Raw genomic sequence first — 20,766 nt, 5'->3', positions numbered from 1 at the left:
AATAAAATCATATTAAAATTATTTATTAAATATTTAAGTTATTGATAGATAAATTATATTTAACTAGTGAATAGAAAAAATAAAATGACAAAAATAAATAAAAAGTTCAAGTTAAGTAAAAATTCAATTCACAAAATAAATTGCTATAAAATAAAAGGTATAAAATAAATGCACAAAACATCACATTATACAAGTGAATTATTAGATGTTAGAATGAAAAATAAAATAATAATGTTGTGCTTTATAATATCACTTTATATATGTGTTTATGTTTTTTGAAATATTAAAATTGTAATTTCAATATTTTGATTTAATGACTTTTATTATCCTATTCTATAGTTATAGGTATTTTATTGAACCATGTAAATTATGTCATTTTATTTTATTTTTATTTATTTTCGTATGTTATTTGTAATAATAGATGATTTTTAAAAAAAAATAATTAAAATTTTAAAAAACTATTAATTAGTTGTACTTAGCTCATTTTGAAACGAAAAAAAATATCGTACATTGCATGACGCAACTTATGAAAATTACAAGTCATGTGTCACGGTAAGCTTTATTTTTAATTTTTATGAACCGTGTTAGTAGGATACATTCAAAATAATGTTTGATCGAGACAATCCATTAACATACAAATTAATATTTAAATAATCTATGCCAGTAAAGCACTAACCATTTTGTTAAGGAGATAAATCAAACTTGAAGTCTATAAAAGCACATCAGAGAGGCATATATACATGTTGAATATCTCAAAAGCTTAAGCTATTAGGTTATTGGGTCCTTCATACATATATAAGATATTTCATTTAAATTTTCTAATGATGTGAGATTTCTTACTCACATGTGAATCATATCCCAACAATCTCCCCGTGTGAGTAAGTCTTATCAATACCTCTTTTGGGTCAGGCAACCTCACATCTTTAATGCACTTTTTGGGCTAGGCCATAGCACTTAACCTTGCACCCAGGTTGTCTCAATGCTCCATCAAGCTTACACTTCAGGTTGACTTAACACATGGCCCACTTGGATGTCTCGTTTCTGTCATATATTCACTGCATCCAAGTTGAAGTCGAACCTTTTAATATCGTTCACTTGTGAGTTATGATCCAGTCCCACTTTAGCTCCTCCGCGCGAGTAAGTCTTATAAATACCTTTTTTGGGCCAAGCAACCTCACATCTTTAGTGCGTTTTTTGGGCTAGGCCACAACACTCAACCTTGCACCTAGGCTGTCTCAGTGCTCCCTCAAGCTTACATTCAGGTTGACTCAACACATCGCCCACTTAAGTGTCTCGTTTCTATCATATACTCATTGCATCCAAGTTGAGATGTTTGAGAACATGAATGAATCTTTAAAAACATGAATGAATCTTTAAATGAATATTTAATGTTAATGTTCGAATACATGGAGTTAATGGACAATTTCTCCCCCCAGCAATACTACTGGGACTCGAACTCGCGACTTTTCAAAGCCGTCATAACTTTTTGACTCTAATACCACTTGTTGGAGAGATAAACCACCACTTGTTGGGGAGATAAACCAGACTTGAAGCTTATGAGAGCACATTAGAGAGTCCATACATATATGTTGAACACTACTTGAGCCCAAAAACTTAATCTATTAGGTTATTGGGTCCTTCATGCATATATAAGACCTCTCATTCAAATTTTCTAATGATATGAGATTCCTTACTCACGTGTGAACCATATCTCAACACATTTGATACCTATACCAAACCCTTCCTAACGTTCTCGAATGCTTCAAACTCGTCTAATCACGAGGAACTCAACATCATCAAAACCTTTCATGATACTGACCAAGAGATAGCATCACCTGTTTCATTCCAAAAACCAAATCCCGCAGGAAAAACAATTCTTCACAACATAATTTTCTGCATTGCAGCCTCATCTCGTTTATGGAATCGTAGAAAAAAAAAATCAAACTCTGGTGGAAGATATGAGATGGTTCATTATGGAAGATAATGATACGTTTTTTATGCCTGAAAATTTGGTTAGGGCCTTATCTAACTATAATTATAGTAAGTTCTATTACACTGGGAGTTCTCCAGAGTCATCTGCAGAACACAACATTTTCTTATGGGATGGCTTTTGGCGATGGAGGTTTTGCCATCAGTTACCCTTTGGCTAAAGCTCTTGCAAAAATGCAAGACAGGTACATACAGAGATACCCAAGATTGTACGACTCCGATGGTCGGATTCACGCTTGCATGGACCGGGGTTTCATCATGTTTCTGTTTTTTACTTCACTTTCTTTATATTCATCAATTTGCTGAAACAGTTTTAGGCTCCATTTGCGACCATGATTGAAACAGGTTTTCACCGCATCAGAAGATGAGTTTTATTTAAAAACAGAAAAAAGGAAAAAGACTTTGATAATGGAAAAGCCATTGTGAAAACACCTAGTATTTTAACATGTAAATTCTAACAAAATATTAAGCCACAAAATTCAAAGGGGACTAACAAAGATGGAATATATAACGAGACTACTATTTGCTTTAATCAAGCTCCGTGGCACCCACGATGAAATTGACAGTAAGGCCATAAAAATTGACTCATAGTTTTAGTTCATTTCACTTGTTTTTGATGTATGATAGGTTCAAATCAAGATCAAAGAAAGCAAGTAAAATAGTTGCCCGGCTTGACAAGATTCGAAAGTAATTAGAATTCTCATGGAAGCTAGTATTTCATAAAATAATAAGAATTAGACTGATGATTGAACGTCAAATGAACAAAACATTGCGACGCTGCAATAGAGACAGCCATTGAAGCAAAACAGGGTTGGATGGCCGATGGCTTGGCCCGTGTTCCTCCTGACCAGAACAATGATCTTTTATTCATGGTGACAACCCGCACAAATGGCTATCTAAAATTTTAGAAATAGACAAGATTTATGTTTACGCTTGTTGATTTATCGTTAAACCTGTAGATCCATCAACTTTGGTGTGTCTTGGTCATTTTCTTTTGTCTTGCGTGTTTTAAACTTCCCTCCAAGGTATCCCAAATACTACTCAGAAAAATCAGTCTGCAATACTCAGTAGCTGACTCGCAATTGCCAACAATTATGGCAGATAGCAAGGAAACAGCTGATAAGTAGAGATGAATTTACGACGAAAGTGCACTTTGCTTTAATTCTGCCTTGTGCTACAACCACGAAAGTGGCAGCAACACCATAATATTGATTCAGAATTGAATTTATGTTATTTCGCTTGTTTCTTTTCACTTTCCTTGGCACTTCCTTTCTCTTACTTTTTTTTTTACTTTTCTTTTCGCTACTCCTTATTATTTCCTAATTAATATAAATCAAGATGGTAGCATAGACTTCTACCACCTTTTACCACTAGCTGATTCGCTATTTCTTTGCTCCATACTATCTTATACCAGGTTTTATAGTTAGCAACGAATTTTGCTTCTTCTTACCTACTGTAGGCCTTCCTTTCTTCACTACCTTTTATCGCTGATCGAGGTCCTGCAGAAGTGTAAGTCTGTCAAGGGGTTCAAAGCAGGTAACTTTCAATTCAGTTTTTTCCTTTTTTTTTTTTTTAAAAATTTCTGCTCATTACCAGGGAAAAATTGCTTGCTTGATTCGGTTTCAAGCTTTCATGACATGCCTTGTTTGGGATTTTTTTTTTGTTTTTCCACTTTCACTAAGATGTTGACTTTACAACGATTGTATTTTAACCTTGTTAAAAGCATTGTTCAGATGATTTTATGGTTTTGTTTGGAACGTAAATATTTGGTCAAGCAAGACGAACAATTGTGATAACATCATTCCATTGAGCTTTAATTATGATAGTAGTAACGGTATTGCTTAAAATCAACAAAATGTTTAAGATCTTTCCGGTGGTAATGTGGAGGCCAAGGATCGAATGATCAAGTTGTCTCGGGTCTGATTCTCTGTCATGTGAGTCTTTGGAAATCTGATATTTACAATTTCCATTCCCCTACTATTTGGCAGTGTTTATATGGAAGTCCTTTTGATAGTTGATGGATCTCCATTTGCCATACATAAGAAGAGAAAATTTTACAGTACTCGACAATCCCAGGCCTTAATTTTGTGTAATCTGCTTACTGTTTCTTATTCTTAGAGCTGAAGGTTTTGGTGATATAAGTTAAAGAAACGGTAATTACCTTGGAAAAGGCAAAAAAAAAAAATAATCAAGAGTTAGATTGTAACAGATTGGAAGAAAAAAGCAGTTAGAAATGTTTATACAAAAAATAATTTGATCATCATAATTTGGATTGTAGCAATTATATATCCACAATGATCTATAATCTCCAAGGCTTCTCTAGAGATGACAAAGACACAAAAAGGGGAGGTTGATGGGAAGGAGAGCAGGGAGGGAAACTTCCTTTCCTTACTTTGTTCAGTCTTAGAAATAGACTTTCAGAAAATAGAGTCGATATAAACCATGAAGACCAGATGTAAACTTAGAATACATTTCGTATGCGTGAATGATTGTTGAATCTTGAAGGCAAAATTTATCATGCAATCGAAATTTTCTTGCTTGCTTGTTCGAAACAGGTTGATTAGTTCATTTCATAAATATACCTTCAACTGCAGCATGTAGAAAGAACACATAGTCATCTGCCTCTTTTTGAATATGTTGTTTCTTATGTTAATCATTGAACATGGATATCTACCACAGTTTCTACCGAGAACAGGACACAAGAGCTAATCTTGGTCCAATGCTAGAAAATTGCTTACATGTTTTCTGAAGGGAAAAAATTGGCTTTGCTGCCAACTTATTGTTAGTCAATTATGTGCTTCTTTTACATAATAAATCTGTTTACCGGAGTTCTTTTAGAGATTGTTTAGACCTGAACATAGCATTCTGATGTACATATTGGGTGTATGTAGGTACTTGTGACCATGGAATATTTTGGAAAAAAGATTGTAAAACACTTGGAAAATGGGAGCAGTCTTGATCAGAATTTAATTATCCTGAAGAGAAAATTGGAGGAACTAAATGGCCTGAAGGAGGACAATGAATCAATGAAGAGTGTACAGCTGCAACCAAGAAAGAAACTCAAGAAAGAAGTTGAGATTTGGTTTCGAAATGTTGAGAGGATTAATGGTGAAACACTGAACCTTGAAAACGAAGTTAGAGGAAGCAATATTGTGTCGCGTGGATTCCTTGGAGAAACCGTTTCAAAAAAGATACAAGAAGTTGAAGAACTTCATCAAAAAGGGAAGAACTTTGATGCTTTGGTGATTGACGAGCCTCAGTGGATTGGACAAGTTTTGTCAACAACAAACTTAATTGGTGAAGCTGCTAAAAAAGTTATGAATGAAATTTGGGCATATTTGATGGATGATGGTGTTTCAAAGATTGGAGTTTGGGGAATGGGAGGATCGGGTAAAACAACTATCATGAAGCTCATCAACAACCAACTTTTGAAAGAGACTGAAAAGTTCAACATCGTGATATGGATCACTGTATCAAAGGAGATGAACATCTTTAAAATACAAAACAGCATTGCAAAAGCAATGCAAGTATCCCTTTCTGAAGTTGAAGATGAAGCAATAAGAGCAGGGTTCATAAACGAAATGTTGTCTCAAAAAGGCAAGTATGTGTTAATCTTGGATGACCTATGGGACAAACTTTCTCTTGAAGAAGTAGGCATCCCTGAGCCTTCTAATGGGAGTAAACTAGTGGTAACAACCCGGTCATCAGATGTGTGGGGCTGTTTGGGTTGTCGAGAAGTTCAAATGCGTACTCTTTCAAAACCAGATGCATGGAGCCTATTCTCGCAAAAAGTAGGTCAAGATGTTTTGAATGACCCACATCTCTTGCCCATTGTGGAATCCGTTGCTGAAGAATGCGCTGGTTTGCCCTTGGCTATTGTTACAATAGCAAGCAGCATGAAGGGTGTACGGGACATTCGTGAGTGGAGGAATGCACTCAATGAATTAAATAGACATGTAGAAAGTGTGAGACGGGTGGAAGGGAAGGTGTTTCAACAGCTTCAGTTCAGCTATGATCGTTTACACGATCAAAAATTGAAGCATTGTTTCCTCTGTTGTGCATTATATCCTGAGGATCATGAAATCGGTGCATTTGAGCTAATAGATCTATGGGTTGCAGAGGGGCTTGTGGAAGAAATGGATAGCAGGCAATTGGAGGTTGACAATGGGCGTGCCATATTGAATCAACTAAAATGCAGTTGCTTGATTGAAAACGGTACCAAATATCCAGATACTGTGAAAATGCATGACATTTTGAGGGATATGGCATTACGTATCACAAGTACAAGACCACGGTTCTTGGTGAGAGCTGGATTGCAGTTGAAAGAGATACCAAAGGTGCAAGAATGGAAAGAAGATTTGGAGAAGGTATCTTTGATGCTGAATTATGAATTGCAAATTCCATCCCAAATTTCACCACCAAGGTGTCCAAAGCTCACAACCTTATTGTTGTCCGATTGCCGTATAGAGAGTATTCCAAAGTGTTTCTTTGAGCAAATGCATGGACTCAAGATTCTTGATCTTTCTTTGAATTCTATTAAGAGATTGCCAAATTCCATCTCCAATTTGGAAAATCTCACTACATTGTTGCTAAATAACTGTTATGCTTTAGAGAAGGTGCCATCTTTTTCGAGACTTCAATCTTTAAAGAAGTTGGACCTTCGAGATACAAAAATCAAGAATCTCCCTCATGGGTTGGAAAGGCTGGTAAATCTCAAATATCTTGATTTGAGTTGTACGAATATAACAGAGGTGGCCGATGGAATATTGGCAAATTTCACATCACTTCAGCACTTGGCAATACTGGATTTTAACATAGCAGCTTTCAGATTCAGGGAAACAGAAGAAGTTAACAGATTCGCGAGAGGAGAGGAAATAGGTCGATTAAGGAAGTTGGAATACTTTGCAGGGGGATTTTATGACTTGAATGAGTGGAACAATTATATCAAAGCTTTGTATGCTCCAACAGAAGGGCCTCGTCAATACTATATTTCTGTGGGTGTACGATCATATTTTTTCTTTCCATTGGATTCGAAAAAAGGAATTCATTTAATTAGATTTAACATCTGCAGAGACGGTATTAAGGTCCTATCTGATGTTGAGTACTTGCTAATTTGGGACTGCATTATCGATTTGTGTGAAGAAGAGGCATTTTCCTCGCGGTTAATCTTACCGCCACATAATGTTTTTTCCTCTCTCTCTACAATTCGCATAAATGGTTGTCAAAATATAAAGAAGTTGTTCTCGTTCAATTGGGTCTTGCAGAACCTCCAAAATTTGAAGGAATTATGGGCTTCAGAATGCAGGGATATGGAAGAAATAATAGCACCAGAATCAGAATCGGAGGAAGAAGTAATAAGTGCCATCAATTTTACTCTTCCCAAATTAAGCATATTGAATTTGGAGAATCTACCAGAATTGAAGAGCATTTGTAGTGCAAATGGAGTAATGGTTTGTGATTCTATTGAGAATATTATTATAACAGCTTGTCCAAAATTGAAGAGGCTACCTCTGTATCTTCCCCTGCATGACGATGGCCAACCATCTCCCCCTCCTTCTCTTAAAATGATTTCAATTTTTCCATTGCAGGGGCAATTGGTTGAGTGGGACCCTCCTCAACCAATTGCCGAGTCTTTGTTGAAGCCTTACTTTAAGTGGTGATAGTTAAATGTTCGTTGAAATGTCTGACCATTACAGCGTTCACTGTTACTTACTCTTTTTCTGTTGAGACAGGAGGAAATTACTCCTGACCACAATGGTAGCTTATTTCTAACACTTTCTTTCCTTCTTTCTTCTTAATCTCTCTCCATTTTAACTTTCTTATATGTTAATATCATGCTTGGCCTTTTCAGTTTTCCTGGAGATCTTAGCACGTCAAGGATTATTTGGAGGCAGCCGGCAGCATCTCACACTTTGATATTCGGAACTCCCTTGATGCATGTTCGTTTCAAGTCTCTATTTCTATCCTTCTTGTTGACGTTTTGGAGGTTTCTGAGAATTTAGGTAAACGTGAACAATTTTGGTCAAACTCTTTGATTGGTTGATCCTTGTGCTCAGGTCAAATCTTGATTTTTCGCTTTTGTGTGGATCTATGATGAATTTGTTCCAAAAAGTTCATGCAATTATTGTGTCAGAGTCTGGTTTGATGTATTTTCTTGGTGTTGTTACGATTATGGTCATGGTTAACATTGGGGTTCTTCAAACTCTTATCAATGTTATGATTCTAACTCTTGGTATGGCCAAAAATTTTCAATTTCATATGGAATGGTTTTGATCAGAAAACCAAATTTGAATATCACCCATGTTACAATTTCATGAATGGGATATTAAAGTGAGCCTGCCTAAAAATTGATTGCATCACAATCTATATACAGCTTTCCTTTGTCTAGATTTTTACGCTAATTGGTCTTGAAGAGCTCACTAATTGGCCTCCTTCTCTATTTGCCTTTATTGGTTGTTATCCTTCCATCAGTAGATCAAATCAAACAATTCTTGTTCTCATATAAGTTGGCACTTTAATAAATAGCTCTCTAAATATTTTCATGTGTTTGGATGGAATTATGTTCCAAACCATTTTTGATAAAAGAATTTTTTCTCAGAAAATTATTCATCTTGCCTTGTATGGAAATTCCTTATAATGCTTTGTTTTTTTTTTTTTTCGGCCAGTCTTATATTGCTTTCTTGAAATTCATATAAACAAGTAAACGCATTTTGAAATATGATGAAAGATTGTCCTAATCTTCACCATAACTTTGAAGATCTATGTATGAAGCTATAAATAATTTATTCAAAAACTAGTGTTTTTTCTATTATCTTGTATGAAATTCAAGATAACGCTTTATACCCTCCTTTGATGTTTGGTAACCTACTTCAGGACATGCTTACGGCTCCAACCTTTTCGTTAGAAGCAAAACGGAAGCAAGCTGTTGGATTAAATGCTGTACAAGTTTACAGTTGCAAGTCCTTCATTTCATCATTTTGTATATCACTCAATCTCATATATTAATTTCTTGCCATTTTCCCTTTCTATATATTAATTTCAACTTTTTCTGTCTGTTTTTCCCTAGATGTTGTACCAGGTGAAAGATCATTTGTTACCATCTTAACGCTGCTGCAAAATAGAAGGAACTGGTGGCTTCTCACGTTCTCAATTGTAAACATTTGCAATTCTACACTCCCCTAAATTACCTGTCAAGCCATAATGCCTGATGAAGACCCTAGTGACCATTTCTTTGGTTCTTCTGGAAGCAAGACCAATTCAAGCTCTAGAATAAAAGGCTTAAGCATGGTTGTAAGTCCTTTGTCTTCACTCTCTCCTTGCCTGGTTTTCTTTTTCCTTTATATTAAATATTTTTATAATTGATGCCTTTTCTGGTCATATCATTTCCTAGATACCATACCACCTGGAGGATCACGTTGTTCCAAAATTTAAAACTGCAGCTAAGAAGACTAAAAAGAAAATAGCTCACTCTGGGAGTGAACTAAAGTGGAATTGTAAATTTCACTCCTCTGCAGAACCCCAGTCTCCTTCTGAATTTGCTTATATCATCTTCACCAACTCTAGAGTTGCCTAGGTTTCCTTGTGTAATATTTGTTGGCTCTATACTTTGTGTCTTGTCTGTTTTGTACTTTGTTTCTTGTCTGTTAACAGAAACATGTCAAGAATTTCTCTTTGTATTAATCATTGAAAATGTGCCAGACTCTGTTACCCTTAATTCTGCTCCAAAGTTGTTGAGTGTATTTCCTTGGCTCAAAATTTTTTAAGTACAGATATTTTATTTCGTGTAAAGCTCATATTTCCACCAAGAGAGCAATATATATATATATATATTTATACTCTTAATTAAGCACCTTATATATATAGACAGCCTAGGGAATTACTGTGAGGAACTTAATTTGGAAGTTGAAAGATGCAGATTGGCTGGCCTTTATGCTTACCTTAAGCAACTTGGGCTTTCCCCCCATGAAACACTCCTAACCATAGGAAAAAGAACACATGGACACGATAGAATCAAAAAGAAACAAAACAGTTGACGTTTGACCCTGCAAGAGCCAAATTTTGTGGTACATCATAAAAATCAACAAATAAGGAATATGGAATTCACTCCAACACTTCAATTTGCGTTAATAGCTCTTCGTAACAGTTTCCATGAAGTTGACTGGTATAAACAAAGGGCATTTCTCTTCTTTTCATTTGAAGTTTCCTCGGCACCTTCCCTCTTCTTGGTATTTCTTCCTACTTTTCCATTTCTTTGCTCCACAGTCTATATACCTCTTCCATCAAGGTTCTACTTTTGGCAGGGGAATTTGTTTCTTTTTAATAGTAGGGCCTTTTCTTCAAGTATCAGGTAACTTTAATTTCCAATACCATGTTTCTTTTGACTGTTATGAATTGTGAGAAAGTTCATGCCTGTTCGTGAAAAAATTTTCTGTTCTGCTCTTTTATTACTTGCTCACTTTTACTTGGATGTTGACCTCAGACTTGACATTGATTGTTCTTGATTAGGTTATTAACTTGTTTTTATATTATTCATACGCTTTAATTTTTTGGTCTCTTCATGCTCAAGATGCATGAATATTTTAATCAAACAATTAATTATGAACTGAAAAACCCATGTAATCTTTTAGAATTAAATGTTTAGATAGGGAACTTAAGTCAACAAAATATGCAGTTTAAACTAAAGTTGCTAGAACATTATTGAAAAGGGTTCTACTTTGGGAATTTGTTGTTACCATCAGTTAAAAATGAATATTGATATGTAAATTTCAAATTCTTTTGCAGGGACCCAGATTTCTGCTCAAGGAACCAGGCATACCTCTATATCTCTATCCAAAATAAGATTCTTCATTGTCTCAAAATGGGTATATTATTAAAAAATCTCATGTATGTGGAAATTTGGATTATGAATGTTGACTATTATAGACTTTTTGTTTTTTCTTTTTATTATTTTTGGCAGCATTGGCCTGGGGTTTATGAGTAGGACTCTTTAAATGACATTATGAAAAATTACTTTTAACAAGTAGTAATAAGAAAATGAAGAATTTGTTCCCAAAATATCTGGTAACTTATTGACAATTGCTTGTTAGAAAATGTTGGAAATGGAACAGTCAAAATGCATGATCTTGTAAGAGATATGGCTGTACCCATCACCCAGGAGGTCTATTCATCATAAACCAATATTTCAATGAGAGCCAGAAGAACAAGGAGCAGGTGCCAGTACAGTCAAAATTTTTTCACTGAATTCACTGTTTCACTTCTTAACAAGAAGCTTTTTCCCCTTTGGACTAGAAATCTAAACTTAATGTTCTATAGAAATCTGGTTTCTACAGAAAAATCAACATTGAAAACTTCATTTTTCCACACACAAAAAAGAAAAAAGAACCAAATACTAGAATATGTATCTAGAAATGATACCATGTACAATTCAGTTATGAACAAATTAGAATTAAACCAATTTGACCTTTGTTGGGCCACTTTTTTGACATGATAAAATGAAGACATCAAAGTGTTGTTTGGTCTTTTGCAAATGTAATCTAATAGACATCAAACCTATCATCTGAACTTGCTTGGTCCACATCCTTGAAACGGAATCGACAATAATTCAATCATTATAGCAATAGTATTACTATTGTTTCACACATTTTGCTGCTATTACAACACTTATCTCATTGGAATCTGAACATTTCGGCTTCTTTTTTTTTTTTTCACACTTCTAATTCGTAAGACGGTAGTAATAGTTGAAACTACCTATTAGGCTCTACTTCCAGAATAATAAGATCACAAACAAAGTAGACAATTTACTCTGATAGAAGATCAGAGTCAAATGTCAAAACAAATTTTTAAGATGATATAGCAAAAGGAAATACCTTTGAAGTAAGGGACTCAAGCCGCCATAGTGACTACTTCCTCTTTGGCAGGAGTTTTAGCTTCATCTACAACAAAAGCATCATTATTATTACCTGAAATAACATATGCTACGGAACCAAAAATCATGGCAATTTGAAATTTGATCAAAATTTTAAACACCGGCAGCAGCAAGGAGAAGGAAGTAAGAGAGATGTCAGATAAAGACTATAAACTAAAAGGATATCATGTTCAACGTGCACTGAAAATAAATCTACCTTCACCCTCAGAAAGTCTACTTCTAAGATATCTCAACAAAGCAAGGAATAGGGCCAGAAACCAGTGAACTGCAGGGAAAAAGAATATCAGTGGATAAAGCCATGACTAACAAGTACTGAACTTATAAAACAAAAAACTCCCTCAATGCCTCAAACCTCCTTGGAGTTCGCAAAGGGTTTCCACTGAGCAAAAGTTTTCAAAGAGTAGTCATCTTGCCTAGACAGAACAACAAATTAGATTGAGTAAAATACATTCATCATGAATATCAGAGAGTCAAAACAAATTTACATTGTTTTTGCCACCTGAGTGTAAATGGGGGCTAGTTTGAAAAAAAAAGATTTAGTCAGTCAAACTCATGATATAAAGAAGTTAAAGATCCAATTATTGCACAACCTACAGAACAAGATACAGCTACTCTTAAATAAAACTCTTATTAACATGTTAGACCATAACAAAGGCTATATGCAGTCCACCTGTTTACAAGGAAACCCATTCATTGCTTCAACAAGCCTTGGTCTAAAAATAGGGCGGCTTGTATCTCTGTGGTCACAACAAAAAGATGAATTGTCTATATATGTGAAAACCTGCAAAAGTAATTGGTGACACAATATGATTATGGCAACCATTTGATAACCTGATCACATATGTATTTCATTGTTGACAAACTATAAAATATGCATGCATCGACAAAGTTGTGACTCCAAGGAATTTGTGTGTGTAACATAAAACATTACCCAAAACAGTACAACTTTATATACATTAAATGCAATGATCACAAAGCAAGTTCAAAGACGAGAAAACATGTTTATAGGGCTGTATAACAATCAAGCAACATGGCCTTGTTTCATGCCAAGCTTGATTAGAACTCACCTGAGCTCATTCAACAAAGTGTTAAGTTTGGCTGAAGTCTGCCAATTTTAAGCTTTTCACCTGAGCAAATCGACTTCAACCAAAGGCCTGCTCAACTAATCAGTCATCAGAGCCAACAATGCAAACTCATAGATGGCTATCCATACTCTAAAATAGCTCACTATATACCCAACTCAGACTCGCAAATTTATAGACTCCGCTTTCTAGCCTAGATTCAGTTCACTTCTGCCCTTAATTTAATATATGAAGGCCATAAAGAGGTTGCTACCATAAAACATCTTTCCCCCTCAAATCCCCAGGAAAATATTCTGTAAGGTCCACATTTTCATGAATTAATTATCAAATTTTATTTGAATCAAGATAGTGGCAATTGATCCAGCACTTAATACACTAAAAAACTTCCCCTTTTCAATAAATAAGAACTAGAGTGATTAAGTCTAGACTTCAGAAAGATGCATCTTAGGTACTCGTATTTAAGTTAAATATCTCATTAGACAGCACTAATTGTTTAGTCAATTCATTAAGAACCCAGACAACCAAACTATGCATTAGAAAGCATGCCAACGTTCTACATGGTATGTTACATACCAATGTATTTGCAATCCACATTTGCTACCATGTCCATGACAAATAGTAGTTAAATAGGTATTCACTGGATGTAGCTCTAAACAATGATCTCTGAATATATTTACTCAGAGGTAAAAAATGCAACATCGCCATTAATCATAACACTTACTGATGTTATCAGCATTCAAGTCAGGTAACAGTTGACTTTTTCAAAGGCAGCTAGATCAAACGTTCACAACCACATCAAATGCTAACAAGCATAAGAAATTACAAAGAATTGATATCACCTGCTAGAGAAAGATAATGCGTGGCTCCTATACAAAATGCACCTTGTGTATGCTATTGCTAACTAAAAAACATGGCAAACAGAAATGAATAACAAACCTCTCCAGACTATAAAATAAATGTGGCATGATTCTGAGAATAACACCTGGATCACATTAGGTGGACAAGGGAAGTTAATCCTCATAAATGCTACACATTGTGTTGTTTCAGGACCATGTCCGAGGAGACTACACAAACTAGAACCACAAGAGTACACTAATGAGTTGCTAATTAACAATGTGTGATACGTTCCAGTTGTTATCTGCATCTGGTAAATCTAACTGACAATAAGTGTTGAACAACCAGAACTCTTTTGATAGCAGCATCTATAACAGGTGGATGCAGAAACATAAGAGACCTAAATATGCTACGGACATGAAACAAGACATATAAACTTCAATCACAACTTTTCATCCTTTCTTCTCCAATAGGCCAACATTTCAAATTCATCTAAATTGCTTTTGGCTTCTTTTTGTGAGCTCAAATGACACTCCTTTTCTTTTTCCGGATATTATAGAATAGTTTAACAAGAAAAACTCATATTTTCTCACCAAAACTCTACTAGCAACTACAACACAATTCAGCTTGATAGAAAACTAAAACCAAGATCATACCAGAAATAGAATTTCGTTTTTCTAGCAAAAAAAATACCATAATGACTATCAAACAACCAATTTTTAAAGCTGGCTAAAAATGCAACCCAACTAAGTGCTCAATAATCCACTGTTAACACAGGGTGGAATTCGGTCAAATTTCAACTTAACCATAAGTTAAGCCTTCGTTTAGTCATTGCTTTTATTACTTACTTTATGCTATTTCCTTTTCGTTACTTCAAAAATTGCTGTAAACCATAATCATTAGTTAAATCTTAATTAATTCCATATAAAACTAAACCACGCATTTCCTTTTATACCTAAACTCGACAAAAGAAGCAAACCATAAAAGACCAAACATAATCTAAATCAAAACTAAATTCTAAAACATTTCTCAAGTTTAACGCAACATAAGCAATTAAAATAATAAAAATTTGATTAAAAAAAAAAAGAAATAGTTACATTGCCCGCAGAGGTATGGCCCATATCCGACGATTGCTCCACAGACTGCAAAAACCTCAAAACTCTTCCAATTCCCATCACACCTTTCAAAAAGCTCCCTTTGACTGCTCTGAATGTTCTCGAAGTCAACGCCAATGACACTAGGTCAACCGCACTTAACCAATTTGAACTCTGTTGCGCCACTTTTTTCCACATGATAAAATGAGACATCAAAGTGCTGTCTGGTCTTTTGCACATGTAATCTAGTAGACATCAAACCGATCATCTGAATTTGCTTGGTCCACATCCTTGAAAATGGAATCAACAATAATTCAATCATTATAGCAATAGTATTACTATCGTTTCACACATTTTACTGCTATTACAAAACATATCTCATTGCAATCTCAACATTTTGGCTTTTTTTTTTTTCACACTTATAATTTGCAAAAAAATTACTCATCTCTCCTTCAATAGCTGCCTTTGTTCTCTTCTTTCTTTCTTTCTGTTCTACCAATTTCTTTAAATTTTTCAGAATTTGTACCCTCACAGGTATTTCTTTTAGCATATAATATTTTTTGCTTCATTTTCTTGATCCATGCATCCGGTATGCAAACAAAGTTCCAATGAAAAGAAAAGTATCAGCCAATATCCTCAGACAGAGGGGTAGATGGTAGTAATAGTTGAAACTACCTATTAGGTTCTACATCTAGAGTAATAAGATCACAAACAAAATAGACAATTTACTCTCTGATAGAATATCAGAGTCAAATGTCAAAATAAATTTTTAAGTTGATACAGCAGAAGGAAATACCTTTGAAGTGAAAGACAATGGAGCTACCATAGTGACTACTTCCTCTTTGGCAGGAGTTTCAGCTTCATCTACAACAAAAGCTTCATTATTATTACTTGAAATAAGATATGCTAAGGAACCAGAAATCATTGCAAAATTTTAAACACTGGCAGCAGCAAAGATGAAGTAAGAGAGATGCGAGACAAAGACTAAAACTAAAGGAATATTACGTTGAATGTGCAGTGAAAATAAATCTACCTTCACCCTCAGAAAGTATACTTCTAAGATATCTCAACAAAGCAGGTGTAGGTCCAGAAACCAGTGAACTGCAGTTAGAAAAAATATCAGTTGATAAAGCCATGACTAACACAAGCACTGAACTTATACAACCAGTAACTCCCTCAATGCCTCCAAACCTTCTTAGAGTTCGTAAAGGGTTTCCACTGAGCAAAAGTTTTCGCAGAATAGTCATCTTGCCTAGACCGAACAACAAATTAGATTGAGTAAAATACATTCATCATGAATATCAAAGAGTCAAACAAATTTACATTGTTTTTGCCACCTGAATGTAAATGGGGGCAAGTTAAAAAAAAGAAGATTTGGTCAGTGAAACTCATGATATAAAGAAGTAAAAGATCCAATTATCGCACAACCTAGAGAACAAGCTGGTGCCACTCTCAAGTAAAACTGTTATTAACATGTTAAACCATAAAAAGGGTTATATGCAGTCTACCTATTTACGAGGAATCCCCTTCACTGCTTCGACAAGCCTTGGTCTAAAACAGGTGGCTAGTATCTATGTGGCCACAACAAAAAGATGAATTGTCTCTACATATGAAAACCTGCATAAGTAATTGGAGACACAATATGATTATGGCAACCACTTGATAACCTGATCACGTATGTATTTCATTGTTGACCAACTATAAAATATGCAATCATCGACAAAGTTGTGACATCAAGGAATTTGGGTGTATAACATATATTACCCAAAATAGTCCAACTTTATATACATTAAATGCGATGATCACAAAGCATGTTCAAAGATGAGAAAACATGTCTATAGGGCTGTATAACAATCAAGCAACATGACCTTGTTTCATGCCAAGCATGATTAGAACTCACATGAGCTCATTCAACAAAGCATGAAGTTTGGCAGAAGTCTGCCAAATTCAAGCTTTTCACCTGAGCGAATCGACTTCAACCAAAGGCCTGCTCAACTAATCAGTCATCAGAGCCAGCAATGTAAGCTCATAGATGGCTATCCATACTCTAGCATAGCTCGTTATATAACCAACTCAGACTTGTAAATTTATATACTCCTCTCTCTAGCCTAGATTCAGCTCACTTCTGCCCTTAATTTAAAATATGAAAGCCATAAAGAGGTTGCTACCATTAAAAATCCTTCCCCCTCAAATCCACCAGAAAATATTCTCTAAGGTCCACATTTTCATAAATTAACTTTCAAATTTTATTTGAATCAAGATATTAACAATTGATCCAGCACTTAATACACTAAAAGACTTCCCCTGTTTAACAAAGAAGAACTAGAGTGATTAAGTCTATACTTCAGAAAGATGCATCTTAGGTACTCGTATTTAAGTTAAATCTCTCATTAGACCGCACTAATTGTTCAGTCAATGCATTAAGAACCCAAGCATCCAAACTACGCACTAGAAAAGCATGCCAACATGCTACATGGTATGTTATCTATGTATTTGATATTCGCATTTGCTACCATGTTCATGACAAATAGTAGTTAAATAGGTACTCACTGGATATAGCTCTAAACAGTTATCTCTGAATATATTTCCTCAGAGGTAAAAGATGCAACCTAGCCATTAATCATAACACTTACTGATGTTATCAGCATTCAAGTCAGGTAATATTTGACTTTTTCAAATGCAGCTAGATCAAACATTCACAACCACATCAAACACTGACATGCATAAGAAATTTCAAAGAATTGACATCACCTGCTAGAGAAAGATAAGTGTGGCTCCCATACAAAATGCACCCTGAGTATGATATTGCTAACTAAAAAACATGGCAAACTGAAATGAGTAACAAACCTCTCCGGACTGTGAAATAAATGCGGCATGATTCTGAGAAGCTGACACCTGGATCACATTAGGTCAATAAGGGAATTTAATACTTGTAAATGCTACACATTGTGTTGTTTCAGGACCATATCTGAGGACACCACACAAACTGGAACCACAAGAGTACACAGATGAATTGCTAATTAGCAATGTGTGATACCTTCCAGTTGTTATCAGCATCTGGTAAATCAAACTGATAACAAGTGTTGAGTAACCAGAACTCCTTTGATAGCAGCATCTATAACAGGTGGATGCAGAAACATAAAAGACCTAAAATGCTACGGACATGAAACAAGAGATATAAACTAAAATAACAACTTTTCATCTTTTCTTCTCCAATAGGCCCAACATTTCAAATTCATCTATATTGCTTTTGGGTTCTTGTTGTGAACTCAAATGACACTCCTTTTCCTGATGTTATAGAATAGTATAACGAGAAAAACTCATATGTTCCTCACCAAAACACTACTAGCAACTATAACACAATTCAGCTTGATAAAAAACTAAAAACAAGATCATACCATAAAAAGAATTTTGTTTTTCTAGCAAAAAAAAAAAAAATTTACCATAACGATGATTGATGACTATACAACGACGAGTGTTAAAGGAGGTTAAAAATAAAACCCAACTAAATGTTCAATAATCTCCTGTTAAAACAGGGGAGAATTCAGCCAAATTTCAACTTAACCGTAAGTTAAGCCTTCGTTTAGTCGTTGATTTTATTACTTGCTTCATGCTATCTCCTTTTCGTTACTTCAAAAGTTGCTGTAAGCCATATTTGATCATTCACCAAGTCTTAGTTATTCCATATAAACTAAACCACGCATTTCCTTTTATACCCAAACACGCCAAAAAAGCGAACCACAAAAGACCAAACAGAATCAAAATCAAAAGGAATTTCTAAACAATTTCTCAAGTTAACAGACAAAAATCAAAGGACATAAAATTTATTTATTTTAAAAACAATTAAAATAATCAAAAGTTAATTACAAAAAATTGTTACATTGCCTGCAGAGGTATGGACCATATCCGACGATTGCTCCACAGACTGCAAAAACCTCAAAACTCTTCCAATTCACATCACACATTTCAAAAAGCCATTGAAAATCTCCAAAATGAAATAAGATGGCAAATCCTCAATTGAAAATAACCTATTCCGATCACCCATTGAAACAAAAAAAAATCAATGAAAATCAATCACTACCAAAAGAAGGAAATTGATTTTGCTTTTTTTTTTTTTTTTTGCGAATTATTATTAAATTTAAAAAATGGCAAAAAAATGAAATGCAAAAGATAAAAGAGAAAAAATCAGTGACAACAAAACTCTGAAGGCTTTTTCTTTACCTGAAGAAAATAATGTTACATTTAGTGAAGTCGGTCTTAGTCACTTAGACAACAATTTAAATGCAACCAGCAATATTTCAACACGCATATGAAAGTTTCATTGGGATGACGTGTCGGAGAGTGATTGGTGAATTGAGGTATTTGCAGAAAATCTATTAAAATTTGTTGCCTTTGGTCGGGGAACTTTTGCAGCAAGTTTAAACTTTTTGATTTTATTATAAAGTCATTGAATAAAAATTGTTAAATATAAAAAATTAATATAAATTATTAATTTTTTTAATTATAAAAATAATTAATTATCTGTTATAATTAATTAATGTTATATATTATATATTAAATAAAAATTTTAAAACTGTTAAAATTCTTCATTTTATTAAAGGAAATTTAAAATTATTAACGTTCTTCTTTTATTTATTATTTTTTAAAAGATCGATCAAATACTTTGAAATTTTATTGCATATTCATCTCTGCTTTAAAATTTCAATATCATTTTTATTAGTTCCTTAAAAGTTTCTTCCAGCCAAATTTTCATTATTCATCTCATATAAATTTTAATATCTATCCATTCAAAAATAATATTATAAAAAAGCTTTGGAGTGGCGTAGCGGAATTGAACTTAGTTGAGCGAATGCTTCTTCTTTTTTGACCATTAATAATTCAGTTATTTGAAGCTGGTATTTGAATAAAAAATAATAGCTCTCTTTTATAAGACAAAGACTCTCGCTTATATTCCTAAACCTTAATAAGGGTTTGATTGTTGCTTTTGCTACCTATTTTTTTGGAAGTGAAATGTGTACAGAATGGTTTGGAATCAAAAGAGAAGTAATAATTTTGAATAATTAAATATAAACATTTTAATTATTTGTAAAAAAAAAAAAAAGAATAGCACAATTCGTGAGATTATATGTATATAGAATAGTTATGTTGTATGTTGTGACAATTTTAAATGTAATAAAAGTAAAAATAGATATAAAAAATATTATTATAACATAAATAATTAAATTGATAATGTAAAAAATTAATATATTAAATTTAAATAATAATTATAAACTAATAAATAAATATTAATGTAAAAATATAAGAATTATCATAAATTTGATATCTTTTAGCATAAAATATGTTATAAATATTGTAATATCCTAAGAAAGTATTATAATAATTCTAAACGTAATAAAGGTAAAAATTAATGTAAAAAGATATTATTGTAATGTAAATAATTAAATTAACAAAGTAAATGAATTATTACTTTAAAACCAAAGAATATTTCTAAGCTAATAAATAAATATTAATGTAAAAAAGTAAAAATTATCATAAAATTGATATTATTTGACATCAAATGTGTTAGATATGTTGTAACATCTTAAGAAAAAATTGTCATAATTATAAATGTAAAAAATATTATTATGATGTAAATAATTAAATTAACAACGTAAAAAAATTATTAACTTAAACCCGTTGAATAATTCTAAATCAATAATTAAATATTAACATAAAAAGGTAAAAATTATCATAAAATTAATATTATTTGGAATAAAATGTATTTGAAGTGTAGTAACACCCTATTTCAAATACTAATTTCAGAAAAATCAGTATGCAAAGCAGAGTAGCTGGCCCACAAATG

At 33.6% G+C, this 20,766-nt stretch overlaps 2 protein-coding genes across 6 annotated transcripts; one reads left to right on the top strand and one right to left on the bottom strand.

Moving 5' to 3' along the window:
* The first annotated feature begins 4,892 nt into the window (after positions 1-4,892).
* On the top strand, positions 4,893-9,703 carry LOC111276209 (putative disease resistance protein At4g27220). The gene is made up of 5 exons (XM_089754452.1): positions 4,893-7,746; positions 7,841-7,991; positions 8,863-8,968; positions 9,056-9,279; positions 9,380-9,703. The coding sequence occupies exon 1, from the start codon at positions 4,893-4,895 to the stop codon at positions 7,647-7,649; it is 2,757 nt and encodes a 918-aa protein (XP_089610578.1). The 3' UTR covers positions 7,650-7,746; positions 7,841-7,991; positions 8,863-8,968; positions 9,056-9,279; positions 9,380-9,703.
* A 168-nt stretch (positions 9,704-9,871) lies between these two features.
* Positions 9,872-19,055, bottom strand: LOC149511680 (plant intracellular Ras-group-related LRR protein 6-like). Of its 5 annotated transcripts, XM_089754457.1 has the most exons (7): positions 17,772-19,055; positions 16,433-16,541; positions 16,116-16,176; positions 15,958-16,025; positions 15,721-15,788; positions 12,111-15,214; positions 9,872-11,921 (listed from the first exon to the last, which is right to left on the bottom strand). In XM_089754457.1, exons 3-6 carry the CDS (start codon positions 16,169-16,171, stop codon positions 15,170-15,172), a joined length of 237 nt encoding a protein of 78 aa, XP_089610583.1. In that variant the 5' UTR covers positions 16,172-16,176; positions 16,433-16,541; positions 17,772-19,055; the 3' UTR covers positions 9,872-11,921; positions 12,111-15,169. The 5 variants fall into 5 exon arrangements, with proteins under 5 accessions (XP_089610583.1, XP_089610581.1, XP_089610580.1 ...); XM_089754455.1 differs by having other exon boundaries at positions 15,958-16,176; XM_089754454.1 differs by lacking the exons at positions 16,433-16,541; positions 17,772-19,055 and having other exon boundaries at positions 12,111-12,695; positions 14,928-15,214; positions 15,958-16,424.
* Between the last annotated feature and the right edge of the window lie 1,711 nt (positions 19,056-20,766).

This window comes from Durio zibethinus, chromosome 25, assembly GCF_047325235.1.
Source record: "Durio zibethinus cultivar Kanyao isolate XHJ-2024 chromosome 25, ASM4732523v1, whole genome shotgun sequence".
Lineage (NCBI taxonomy): Eukaryota > Viridiplantae > Streptophyta > Magnoliopsida > Malvales > Malvaceae > Durio > Durio zibethinus.
This window is presented reverse-complemented; position numbering and strand designations above follow the sequence as displayed.

Bases quoted from the DNA above. Each gene is read 5' to 3' on its own strand.
- LOC111276209 (XM_089754452.1), top strand. From the start codon at position 4,893: ATGGAATATTTTGGAAAAAAGATTGTAAAACACTTGGAAAATGGGAGC.
- LOC149511680 (XM_089754453.1), bottom strand. From the start codon at position 16,213: ATGTATTTTACTCAATCTAATTTGTTGTTCGGTCTAGGCAAGATGACT. The intron at 15,789-15,957 runs GTAGATTTATTT...CTTTTGTTGTAG, and splicing joins TATACTTTCTGAGGGTGAAG to ATGAAGCTGAAACTCCTGCC. The intron at 15,215-15,720 runs GTATTTCCTTCT...TCCATTTTCAAG, and splicing joins CATTGTCTTTCACTTCAAAG to GATGTGGACCAAGCAAATTC.